The 13329-nt window shown below is 46.9% G+C and overlaps 1 protein-coding gene across 1 annotated transcript in view; it reads right to left on the bottom strand.

Moving 5' to 3' along the window:
* Window positions 1–301: 301 nt before the first annotated feature.
* Window positions 302–13329, bottom strand: part of LOC140724394 (uncharacterized) — a 120050-nt gene continuing 107022 nt past the window's right edge. The window contains 1 exon segment of the mRNA XM_073038841.1: window positions 302–2399. Within this exon segment, the coding sequence (XP_072894942.1) occupies window positions 1058–2399 (1342 nt within the window). The 3' untranslated portion in view covers window positions 302–1057.

The raw sequence follows: 13329 nt of genomic DNA on the forward strand, positions 1-13329 counted from the left end.
GGAACAGCACAGAGACATCATATACCATGAGTTGTAGTCTTGTTAAGCAGCTTCAGCTGCAGCACCTTGTTCAGAACCATCTGAAAATCCAAACAAACAACACCCACCACCTTTCTTATTTCACCAAAAAATTCCAAGAGATCTGTCTGGGAAGAGGAAAACCGTGCTGTTTTGGCCGTACAGGGAAGGATTTAAAAGGACTGTCATGGAGCAGAATCACTGGCAGGGTCTAGCTGGCCAGAGTTGACTCTCTACTGTACACTAGGTGTGTTATAAATTCACTTAAGTACCAGAGACAGAGTTTAAAATAAACTGATTTATTTGTTTCAGATTCAGAATATTAAACACCAGTCCCATTAAAGGTGAAAGAAGAAACTCCTCCCATTCCCAGTGACCAGGGTGCAGAACTGGGTGTGGTGAGCAGCAGCAATAATTGCAGAGTTCAGCACCGACAGTCACTCTCGAAATTGCATTCAGCAACGGTGATGGACAAATATCCAGCATGCAGCTTATTGAAACTTTCTCCCCAGTGTGAACCCGGTAGTGTGTCACATGTGTAACATGCTGCAAGGTTTCACTGCTCATGTAATGGCCTCTCTGTAATGTTTCACTGCTGAGGTAATGGTTTCTCTGCAGCAGCAATGTTTAGGTTGCAATGAGAGATAACAGGGTTTTGGAGTGTGGGGCTATCCAATGAGAGAAACATTCTTTCTTGTGAGTCTGGAAGAGAGAATTTGTGGTCTTTCGCTAGGGAGAGATGAGAAGACGTGAATGGAGAGAGCGGGCCCTTTTTCTTTGTTTACTTTACTAACCCTATAATCAAAGTAAGAATTATAAAGCTCAATCGTTTAATCGCATATTGTGTACTGTTTGTAATTTCAGGGAACTGATTTGTAACAGGCGACACATCACACAGCATCCACCCAAACGAGATTTCACAAGTTTGGCCGGGCTGGGGGCTATCACCCCTACATTAAGCTGCTAGCCGAAGCAAGAGTTACATACGCCTAGATGACTGAGTGAATCGCTTCTCAAGGTCTGAGCAGGTGATCAGCCTCTACCCACTGTGAACTCGTTGGTGTCTCTGTAGTTGAGATGACCAAGTGAATCCCTTCCCGCAGTCTGGGCAGGTGAACGGCTTCTCCCCAGTGTGAACTCGCTGATGTACCTTCAGTTGAGATGAGCAAGTGAATCCCTTCCCATTGTCTGAGCAGGTGATCGGCCTCTCCCCAGTGTGAACTCTCTGATGTACCTTCAGTTGGGATGAGCAAGTGAATCTCTTCCCACAGTCTGAGCAGGTGAACGGCCACTCGCCAGTGTGACCTCGCTGATGTACCCTCAGTTGGGATGAGTAAGGGAATCCCTTCCCACAGTCTGAGCAGGTGAACGGCCGCTCCCTTATGTGAACTCGTTGGTGAGCCATCAGGTACGACGACCGAATGAATCCCTTCCCACAGTCTGAACAGGTGAATGGCTTCTCACCACTGTGAACTTGCTGATGTGACTTCAGGTTAGATGAGCAAATGAATCCCTTCCCACAGTCCGAGCAGGTGAATGGCCGCTCCCCGGTGTGAACTCGCTGGTGTTTCATTAGGGAGGATGACTGAGTGAATCCTGTCCCACAGTATGAGCAGGTGAATGGCCTCTCTCCAGTGTGAACTCTCTGATGTTCCTTCAGTTGAGATGACCGAGTGAATCCCTTCCCACAGTCTGAGCAGGAGAACGGCTTCTCCCCAGTGTGAACTAGCTGGTGTACCATTAGATCTGATGACCGAGTGAATCCCTTTCCACAGTCTGAGCAGGTGAACGGCTTCTCTCCAGTGTGAACTCGCTGATGTACCTTCAGTTGAGATGACTGAGTGAATCCCTTCCCACAGTCTGAGCAGGTGAATGGCCTCTCCCCAGTGTGAACTCTCTGATGTACCCTCAGTTGCGATGAGCAAGTGAATCCCTTCCCACAGTCCGAGCAGGTGAATGGCCGCTCCCCGGTGTGAACTCGCTGGTGTTTCATTAGGGAGGATGACTGAGTGAATCCTGTCCCACAGTATGAGCAGGTGAATGGCCTCTCTCCAGTGTGAACTCTCTGATGTACCTTCAGTTGAGATGACCGAGTGAATCCCTTCCCACAGTCTGAGCAGGAGAACGGCTTCTCCCCAGTGTGAACTAGCTGGTGTACCATTAGGTCAGATGACCGAGTGAATCCCTTTCCACAGTCTGAGCAGGTGAATGGCCTCTCCCCAGTGTGAACTCTCTGATGTACCCTCAGTGGGGATGAGCAAGTGAATCCCTTCCCACAGTCTGAGCAGGTGAATGGCCTCTCGCCAGTGTGAACTCGCTGATGCACCTTCAGTTGGGATGAGGAATTGAATCCCTTCCCACAGTCCGAGCAGGTGAACGGCCTCTCCCCAGTGTGAACTCTCCGGTGAGCCATTAGGTCAGATGACTGAGTGAATCCTTCCCCACAAATTCAGCAGATGACCAGCCTCTGCCCAGTGTGAACCGACTGGTGTGTCCACAGGTGGGAAGACCGACTGGATCCCTTCTCTCACACAGAACAGGTGAATGGCCTTGTCCCAGTATGAACTTGCTGATGTACCTTCAGTTGAGACGACCAACTGAACCCATTCCCACAGTCTGGGCAGGTGAATGGGTTCCCCCATGTAAAATAACGGGCGTAGAAGTCAGTCAGATGATCGAGTGAATCCCTCCCCACAGTCTGAACAGGAAGGAAGATGAAGTAAATCCCTTGCTCCACTTCATAAATATCTGGTCAGAGACAGAAAAACTGGCATGATATGTTTGAGATTCCAGTTGACAAATTCCTCATCATTTTCAACCTGTAAAAAGATTTACTAAGTCCATCAACAGACAACATTTCAGATGAGATCACTTGACTCGGCTTCACAACGTTTCAGTGAATTTCAACCCAAGTTGGAGAGAGAAGTCATCTTCTAACTGGGCACAGTGCTGGTATCTAGAATGACCATCCAATTCTCTGATGCTCCTCCTGTCTCTATGAGAATGGGGCATTTCTAACATCTCCAATCTGTGACCTGGCTCACTTTGACTCTCTCCATTGGTGTTATTCCCTGCTCCCACTGAGCTGCATGGGTGCCTGGCCCCACAGTAACTGAAACACTCTCACACAAATAGCCGGTACTCATTCCAAGCACCCACCACTCTCTGTGTAAAAAAACTAACCCCTGACATACTCTCGGTATCTATTTCCAAGCACCTTAAAACTATGCCCCTCATGTTAGCCACTTTAGACCTGGGGGAAAAAGCCTCTGGCGATACACACGATGAATGCCCCTCATCATCTTTTCACCTAAATATGCTCTAAACATAAACAAGGGAATCATACATTGCTTTGAGGTTTTGTTAGAAGTATACAAAATTATTAGGGTACAGATAGGGTAAATGCAAGCAGCATTTTCCACTGAGGTTGGGTGGGATGATAACCAGAGGATCATGGGTAAGTGGCAAAGGTGAAAATTTAACGGGAGCGTGTAGAAAAGCTCTTCACTGAAATAGTTGTGAGAGTGCGGAATGAGATGTCAGCATGAGTGATGAATATGAGCTCAGTTTCACCATTTTAAAGAAGTTTGGATGGGAGCCTGGATGGTAGGGGTATGGAGGGCGATGGTCCCGGTGCAGGTAGTTGCATTAGACAGCTTAAATGCTTTTTCAGCATTGACTAGATGGGCCAAGTAGCCTGTTTCTGTACTGAACTTCTCCAGGTTTCTATGACAGAGAAGCTGGACAAACTTGTTTGGAAGGGAAAAGGTAGGAGTGACAACGGAGCAGCAATGGCTGGAGTTTCTGGGAGCAATTCGGGAGCTGAGTGATCGATACATCCGAGGAAGTGAAAGCATTGGAAAGGCAGGAGGACACAACTGTGGCTAAAATGAGAAGCCAAAGCCAACATAAAAGCCAAAGAGAGGGCAAACAAAAGAGCAAAAACTATTGGGAAGCTTTTGGAAACCAACAAAAGACAACTAGAAAAAGTCAGATGAGCTCAGTGCATGGAATCATGATATTGTAGTCATTAATGAGTCTTGGTAGCACCCAACTGTCTGAGGCATTTAGAGGAACAACATATCCAGGGCCTCAATATCTCTTAAAAACCCAGGTTCCCTGCACCAGTTACCATTCAACCTTTATTTTGGCAGGCACATACAAACTCCACACCCTCAAAATTTCACTTCTGAAGGCCTCCCACTTACCAAGTACTCCTTTTCCAGAAAACAGCCTGTCCCAAACCACACTTGTCAGATCTTTTCTGATATCACAGAAATGACCTTTCTCCAATTGAGAATCTCAACCCGTGATCCAGACCTCTCTTTTTCCATATTTACTTTGAATCTCCTGGCATTATGATCACTAATTTCTGTCACCAGCTCTGGATCATTTCCTAACAGCTTCCTGCACACTTCTACGTCGGGAATCCTACCGACTGAGTAAGGGCACATTTGACAAACTCTACCCCATCTAGCCTTTTAACAGCATGGAAGTCACAGACAATATCTGGAAAGTTAAAATCACTTACTGAATCAACCGTTGTTTCTTGGCATGGCATGCGATCTCTCTGGAAATTTGTTCCTCTAAATCCCTCAGACTGTTGGGTGCAACCAAGTCCCAAGAATGGATACAATATCATAATTCCCTGTCCTGAGCTCATCTGGCTTTCCTACGATGCTTCTTGCATTGTGATATACACAGCTCAGCCCTTTCATCGCACCATGTTCAACCATTTGATTGCTGACTGTATCTGAGGTCTGAACAACATCTGACTGGTCTGAACAAACTCTCCCTCATTGGCTCAAAAACAAAGGAGCTGGTTGTGGAGGACAGGAGGAATGGAGGCAGACTAACCCCTATTGACGTCAATGGACCTGGGGTTAAGATGGTGAACAGCTTTAAGTTCCTCAACATAAACATCACTAAGGATCTCAAATGGTCTGTACATACCAGCTGTGTTTTTCACCTCAGATGGTTGAAGAAGTTTGGTATGGGCCCCAAATCCTAAGAGATTTCTACAGGGAGACAATTGAGAGCATCTTGACTGGCTGGATCACTGCCTGGTACGGGAACTGTACTTCTCTCAATCAGAGGAACCTGTAGAAAGTGGTACGGACAGCCCGGCACATTTGCAGATGTGAACTTCCCATGATTCATGGAAAAGAATAAAGTGAACTCATGAAAAATATAATGAACTGATTGTGGTGTGGTTATTGATCCGGCGAATTGAAGTTTACACCATAAAAAGTTTCCCATGCGGATACATCACACCTTTGTGTGGCTACTCTCTTCTGTTGACTTCAAGAAATAGCACAGAACTGTGGACTTCGCTGAGCACATCATGGAAACAAGCCTCCCCTCCATGGACTCGCTCTATACTTCCTGCTGCCTCAGTAAATCAGGCAACATAATTAAAGATTCCCAGAACTCCAGACCAGACATTCTCAATTCTCAACCACCCATCGGGTCGAAGATAAATGAAAACACAAAAACAGAAAACGTACCACCAGGCGTAGGGACATTTTGCATTCTGCTGTTATAAGCAAACTGAATATTCCTCAGCATTATTCCTCAGCTTCCTTCTTGCATTAATAGGGATATATACCTCGAAACATTGGCTGCACTTCGGCAAGTTATAACAGTGGAATGGAGTGAATGAAAAAATGCCCGCCCACAATGAGAGGACGTGACACTGGATCTCACTCCCTTGTCTGAACGGAATAAAGATTAAACTGCACAACCACAAGAAAAACCCACATATGTAAGGTACCACACACATGATGTCAGACCCCGGTGTAGCAAACCCATGCATGACATCAGGCATGTGGAGGGGGGAGGGAAGGGGAGAGGATAGGATTTTTGGTTCTGTGGCTCTCTTCTAGGGAAGGTGGGACCTGTACAGAAGGTACCACAACAAGAGAGAAGGTTCTTTGGAAACTGAAGATCTGAAGGCAGATAAGTCACCTGGACCAGATGGTTTACACCCACAGTTCTGAAAGAGGTGGCTGGAGAGATTGTGGAGGCATTACTAATGATCCTTCAAGAATCACTAAATTCAGGAATGGTTCTGGAAGACTGGAACATTGCAAAAGTGACTCCACTCTTCAAGAAGTGAGAGAGCAGAAGAAAGGAAACTATAGACCACTTAGTCTGACAGTGGTTTGAAAGATGTTGGAGTCGATTGTTAAGGATGTGAGTTCGGGGTACTTGGAGGCACAAGATAAAATAGGCCAGAGTCAGCATTGTTTCCTCAAGGGAAAATCCTGCCCGATGAACTTGGTGGAATACTTTGAGAAATAGTAAGCAGGGTAGACAAATGACAATTGGTTGATATTGTGCACTTGGATTTTCAGACCTTTGACAAGGTGCCACATACGAGCTCTGAGCCTGGTTGGGTGGCGATGAGAAAGGAGCTGATCTTGGGTTTACACTGTTATGTGTGATGAGAAAACCATGGGGAGATGGGGTCCAGAGTTGGCCCCCCATGAACTATGCTGCTAACGAGAGGGAGAGATAAAGAAGGGGAGAGGCGCCATGCTGCACATGCTGATAATGAGAGAGACACAAGGATTTAAAATTATGGCTTTTTCGCTGATTGTTGACTTTACTCCCAAGGACTTTGCCTGCTTGTGTGAATCCTTGCTGACACAGCAGAGTGATGCCAGGTGCCTGCTGAGACAGGAGGGAGTGGCCAGTTTGATGGACATGATCAGCTGATGGATGGCTGGAACCCCGGCTGGGGAGATAAAAGACGAGTCTGCTGAGACACAGGCAGACACGCCACTGGACACTGAACGAGTGTTGTGCACCCACAGGAAGGTGGGGGCTTGGAGGGTCGATTCGGGGGATTCGGTCCGAAGCTCACAGTGTGTGAAGGCAGGCCAGTGGGGGCTTGTGTGTGTGTCCATCCTCGCCTGGGTGACAAGTCCAGAACTGAAGAACGGTCTAGCCGGGAACGGAAGGGTCATAATCGATGACCACAACAGGTCAAAGGAACAAGAAGACAACGGAAGGTTTGCCTGCTGATTCCGCTCATCTCTCGTTCGCTCTCTCTCTCTCTCTCCAACGTCACAACAGCAACTACCTTAACCCAAACTGAACTGAACTGAACTCTGCATTATCCTAAGACTATTCATTTACCCCTTGACTACGATAGAACTCGGTTTTGATTCGTATTCCTACACTTCTACACTTATCATTGCTAACCTGTCGTATATATATATTTGCATTTTGGATACTGTATTACTTAGTTTACTAATAAACACCTTTAGTTACAGTACCACCAGACTCCAACGTATCATTCCATTTCTGCTGGTTTGGTTACCCGGTTACAGGTTACGTGACAACCTAAATCGAAGGTCGGTTGCGGGGGAAAGGGTCGGGATAGAGACAGACGTCTGGACAGTCTGGGCCTGGAATGCAGGATCAGTTAGTTGTGGTTCCCCAAGCTGTGAGAGAGGATGTTGGTGACATGAATCTGTTGATGTGTACGGGTGTGGGGTAAATGGTGGGAAAGTTGTGGGGCTACTGGCTGGTGGAGGGAGGTTGGGGATGTGGAGTGTGACCCGGGAGGATGGGTCCTAGGGCAGATCACGTTGTGAGCAAGGGAGGATCTGGTCCATTGCATCAGACAGCTTTCAGGAAGTAACAAATCTCTCTTTATATTAATCACTGTCTAATCTTGCTGCTACCATTGTGTTTGTCACAGAGCCCAGAGTCTGGGAACAGCTCGATGGTAGGAAGCAGATGGTGATGATGGGAGGCTGTTTATTGGAGTCAAGGCCCGTGCCGCGTGGAGCTCCCCAGGGTAACACCCATTGCTACTTGTCATCTGTGCTATTAATCTGGTTGAGAATGTACGGGGTATGGGTAGTGAGTTTGCAGCAAGTAATTGCAAACAATTACTTCTTTTTGCAAGATAGTAAATATAAACACCCCTCTTTCCCCCTTTACACTCAGAACCAACCAAAAGCTACTTCAGAAGATGCAAGCTCTTCAAATGAGCAAACACTGAGGGAATGTGTGTGAGTTTAAAGAGCTGTGCTACTGACAGAACATTAGCAGATCTGGAGTGATTGCAACTGGGTCTGATAGAGGCATAACTGGTATTTCTGGGCACATTCAGTCTCACTCCAATTATTCCCTACCTTCCTTTGTACTGTTCTGTGATGTCTAAAGGACCAGTATTTGAGTAAATGAGACTCACCAAACTTTCTCCTGACTGAATCAATGGAAACTCTGACTCAGAAGGGTTTCTCTCCAGTTGGTTCTCTCAATCCTCGGGCTGATTCACGTGTTGCTGTTCCCTCATCTTCAGTCGTGGTTTGCTTCCAGTTGTGGGCTTTTCTTCCAATCAATCTCTCACCGCAGGTGTAACTTTAACATGAGAGATAACGAACCATGTTAACAATACAAAGGAGAACAAAATATTTCTGCTCTCTGAAATCTAAACATTGAAGACAAATATAACGATCTCAGTGAACAAATCTGTCCCTGACACGTCACAAAACCTGATATGGGATAGGAAGGAGCCATCATTCAGTCATTGTAAGACATAAGATGTAGGGACAGAATTAGGTGATTCGATCCATCGAGTCTGCTCCACCACTCAACCATGGCTGAGATTTATTCCAACACCATATTCCTGCCTTGCTCCTGGTACCCTGAAGCTACTTAGCAATCATGAGTATATTAATCTCTGTCATAAATATACCCAAATGGCAGCCTCAACCAACCTCTGTGGCAACAAATTCCACAAATCAGACATCTTTTGGCTGAAGAAATTTTTCTCATCTCAGTTTTAAAGGGAAGCATCTTTACTCTGACACCGTGCTGTCAATCGCAAACTTTCCATGCCCACTGTATCCAGGCTTTTCAGCATTCGGTAGGTTTACTTCACCATACATCCCTCCACTTCCCCCACCATCCCGCATCACCATCCATCCGCGGACGGTGGGCACACACCACGTGATCGTCCGTCACAAAGGGAAAGGCGGAGCAGATCTGCGGCGCACAGACTCACGTGACCTGTTCGCGGGACGTCCGTTTCAATTCCGCGGAAATAGGCAGCCTGGGCTCCTGGTTTGGATCGCTCAATGCAGATTCAGTGAAGCCGACACATTTCTGACGAGCCCAGATAACTGGGTACTAAATGAGAAATTGGCCCACGGTTCGGAGCTCATGGCTAACATCGGATCTCCTCACTCGGGATCGGTCTCAGTACTCACCGATGGGAAAGTAATATCTTCGGCCCGCAGACAGTGATCCCGACCCCCGGCTCCCCACCCAGGAGGCGGGAACCCTTTGCCGATCCGGGAGCTGATATACTTCAGCGCTGTGAAAACGAGCACACCGCCCGCCTGTAGACTGTGAGCATGCGCGAAGTAATTGTTGCGTCATTAGGAGGGCGGGGCCTCGGACGCAGACGCCCAGATACTGCCCATCTGCGGTTAAATGGGAGGGGCAAACGATATCACGTGACCCGTGGGGTCTCACACCCCCAGAGAAAGATCCAGCTCCCTATCACTCTGTAAAGAAGCAAACTTGCCGTTCACATCGCCTCTCACCCTAAATGTGTCAGACATTTCAACCCGCAGGAAAATTATATCGTCTGTTCACTGTATCTACTCCCCTCGTAATCTTATAAATGTCCATCCAACCTCACCCCAGCCTGCGCCGCTCTGGAGAAAACAACACAAGTTTGTCCAACCTCTCGTTATAGCTCATGCCCTCTAATCCAGGCAATATCCTGGTAAACCTCTTCCACACCCTCTCCAAAGCCCCGACATCCTTCCAAGAATGGGGGCGCCCAGAACTATGAAATATTCCAGATGTGGCCTAACTTGTTTTATAAAGCTGTGTCACGAACTGTAACGTTTGAGAAACGAACCAGCAGCAATAGAGTTCACACTGGAGTCTGGTTTTAATGTTAAACCATTTCTTTTTAGTATCTACTTACAGTAACTTAACGAAATAAAGGAAAGGTAACAGTGTTTTGTGTAAATATAACTCCCAAACTATCGAGCCTGAGGCAACAAAGCTCAGAGTCTTGAGATGGTAAAGTAGGAAAGTTCAGTAATCCACGGAATAAATGATGGGAGAGAGATATTTGTGATCCAGGGTGAAACGTAGAGAAAAGGCCGTTACTTCAAAATAACCGTCAACGAAGATCTTATCCGTTGAATCCGTCCATATACGAGTTATCAGCGAAAGTGACCTGTCACAGGAATACCGTCTACCGGGGTTGCCACACAACATACCCTGGCAATGGTTAACACAAGCGGTCCCCCAAGATATTCCACAATCCACTCCTATGGATTATACGAAGTGACAGCCACACACATTCGTTGTGGTTCCCTGTACCGATGATCAACCCACTCTTGTGGCACAGGAGAGTTCCAAGCCCCAGCTGCGACAAACTGAAGTGATCAACTTTTCCTCTCTCTCTCTCTCTCTCTCTCTCTCTCTCTCTCTCTCTCGACTGACCGACAGCCTGTCTGCAGATCGCTCTCTCTCTCTCATGATTAATCCACAGTTAGCGCTGTCAGCCTGTGACTGACGTCATAGTCCCGCCTCCTCACGCCGGCGCTCTTAAAGAAACAGTCACAGTACGACCGCAGGCTCGTAACAGCAGCAACACAACTTCCCGACTTTTGAACTCAAAGCTTCAACTAATAAAGACAACCATGCCATTTGCCTTCTTAACCACCCGATCAATCTGTGCAGTCTCTTTCAGGGAGCGATGAACTTGGAGTCTGAGATCCCTCTGATCATCAACACTGTTCAGGGTTTTGCATTTAACAGTGTACTGTCTCGTACATTCGACCTACCGAGCTGCCAAGATGATCATCACTGATCAAATCTCACTGAGATTTCTCAGGTCCTGTTGAATTTATTGCCAAGTGCGCAAGTACGGGAAGGTACAGGTACAGAGAAACACTGACTTGTGGCAGCATCGCAGGCAAGTACATTCGGATAACACACGGAACACAGGTTATACGATTCTCTGTCAGTAACAATCTATAAATATGCTTTATGTCATTAACTTTATATCACATACATTGTGTCATGATCAATATTAAAATGTGCAATAACAGACTTGAAAATGTTCAAATTGGTTCCTGTTTCCATTCCTCCTATAATCCACAACCAGCTCCTTTGTTTTTGTCACAATGAGGGAGAGGTTGTTTTCTTGACACCACAGTGTCGAGGTGATGACTTCTTCTCTGTCGGCTGTCTCGTTATTATTTGAGATTAGGTCAATCAATGTAGTGTCAGCAAATTTAATTATCAGATTGGAGCTGTGAGGGGTGACACAAGTCATGGTGCACAGAGTAAAGGAGGGGGCCAAGGAGACAACCTTGTGGGGTATGTGTGCTGAGGGTCAGAGAGACAGAGGTGAGGGAGCCCACTCTTACCAACTGCCGCGATCTGACAGGAATTCCAGGATCCAGCTAGACAAGGCAGGGTGAAGGCCGAGGTCTCTGAGCTTCTTGTCGATACTTCACGCCTTCGTATGGCTACAGCTCTGCCTATGACTGCAAGGAACTGCAGAGAACTTTGGAGAACAGAGAACATCAGAGAAACAAGCCTCCCCTCCATGGACTCTTCCTACACTTCCCCTGCCTCGGAAAAGCAGGCCATGTACTCAGATACCCACAACTTGGACTTTCTTGCACCAAATACAGCTCCCATCGGAGACGAGATACAAAAGCCTTAAGGCGCGAACCAGGTTTAAGGAGGGCATTCCGTCCGCGGCTATAAGCCAAATCAATGGTCTCTAGTCCGATAAAGTAGACTGGACCTCACAATGTAACTCGATGTGACCCTGTACCATATGTCTTTCTCATTCAGTGTCCAAAACCATGTATCTGTAGGTCTATCAGCTGACCCACTATGTATCTCATCAGCCGTCCATCAAATAACACCGCCCTCGGTCACCATGGCGACCCATGAGCTGCTCGTCGCTCTTTCTCTGTAAAAAACTCACAAGCAGGCAGTGTCCTTGTATATTCAAAACAAGCTTGCAGAGAAACCATAACTCACTCTTCCCCCCTCTCTCTCTCTCTCTCTCTCTCTCTCTCTCTCTCTCTCTCTCTCTCTCTCTCTCTCTGCCCCCCCTCTCCCCCTCCCCCCCCCCCCCTCTCTCTCTCTCTCTCTCTCTCTCTCTCTCTCTCTCTCTCTCTCTCTCTCTCTCTCTCTCTCTCTCTCTCTCTCTCTCTCTCTTCTCCCTCCCCCCCCCCCTTAATAACAATGTGTCCGGTTTTGAACAACAACTCTCTCTCACTTTTCGAAAACACAGTTAATAGTGGTGATTCAGGACCCCGTCACACATAATAATCAGAAAGTCTCTAGTCGCAGCCGTGTAAATTAAATGTGATCTCAGTAGGTGTGTGGCGCATGCTCAGAATGCGAAGGAGACAGACAAACTGAGCCAGGTCACAGACTGATGAAGGGGAGGAATGATCCATTTTGATACAGAGACGGAAGCAGAGTGTTTGATAGTGTGCCTGATGCCGGAACTGTGGCCAGTTAGAAGATGAAGTCTTGTTCCTCCAAATTGTTTTGAGCTGTGACAGTATTTTTATCAGAAGACACCATGGAGACTAAAATTATCTGAGTTGAAATGTTGTCCTTCTCCCACTGACGTGCTTTGTAATGTTTTAACAGTGTAGAAAAGTCAAAGGATTTGTGTATGGGAATCACAAACACAACAGCTCGTTAGTTCCGCTGTATCTGTCAGCGTTGACAGCAGTGAGATGTCATTGACTGGCTCTCATTTTGGGAGGGATTCAATCGGCCATCGCAGATACACCAACAGCTTCGCACCCGGAAGCGACCGTTCACCTGCTCCGTGTGTGTGAAGAGACTCATTCAGTTAACCCACCTTGTGATGCTCCGGTGAGTTCACAGTAAATAGAGGCCACATTTCTGTCCGGAGCAAGCAAAGAGTTTTACTCAATCATCCCAGCTGCGGCAACACCAGCAACTTCACATCAGGGAGGAAGTTCAAATCAGCTCCGTGTTAAATGTTTAACCTTCACGGTGACTGAAGGCAGCTGCAGGTTCATGAGGGACGGTTACTGTCTTATCCGTTGATTCGTTCCGAAATTCACTTCGAAATATCACCAGGTGACAGTGACAGGAATATCGTCTTCAAGTGGTTACCACAGAACACCCCGATTCCAGAAAGGGCCAACAAAAGTGATACCACAGGATACTCCAGCAAATTCTCACAAATGGATTATACGAAGTGACAGTCACACATATCCGTTGTGCACGGCGTGCCGATGATCAACCCGATTTTCT

This window comes from Hemitrygon akajei, unplaced genomic scaffold, assembly GCF_048418815.1.
Source record: "Hemitrygon akajei unplaced genomic scaffold, sHemAka1.3 Scf000204, whole genome shotgun sequence".
Classification (NCBI taxonomy): Eukaryota; Metazoa; Chordata; class Chondrichthyes; order Myliobatiformes; family Dasyatidae; genus Hemitrygon; species Hemitrygon akajei.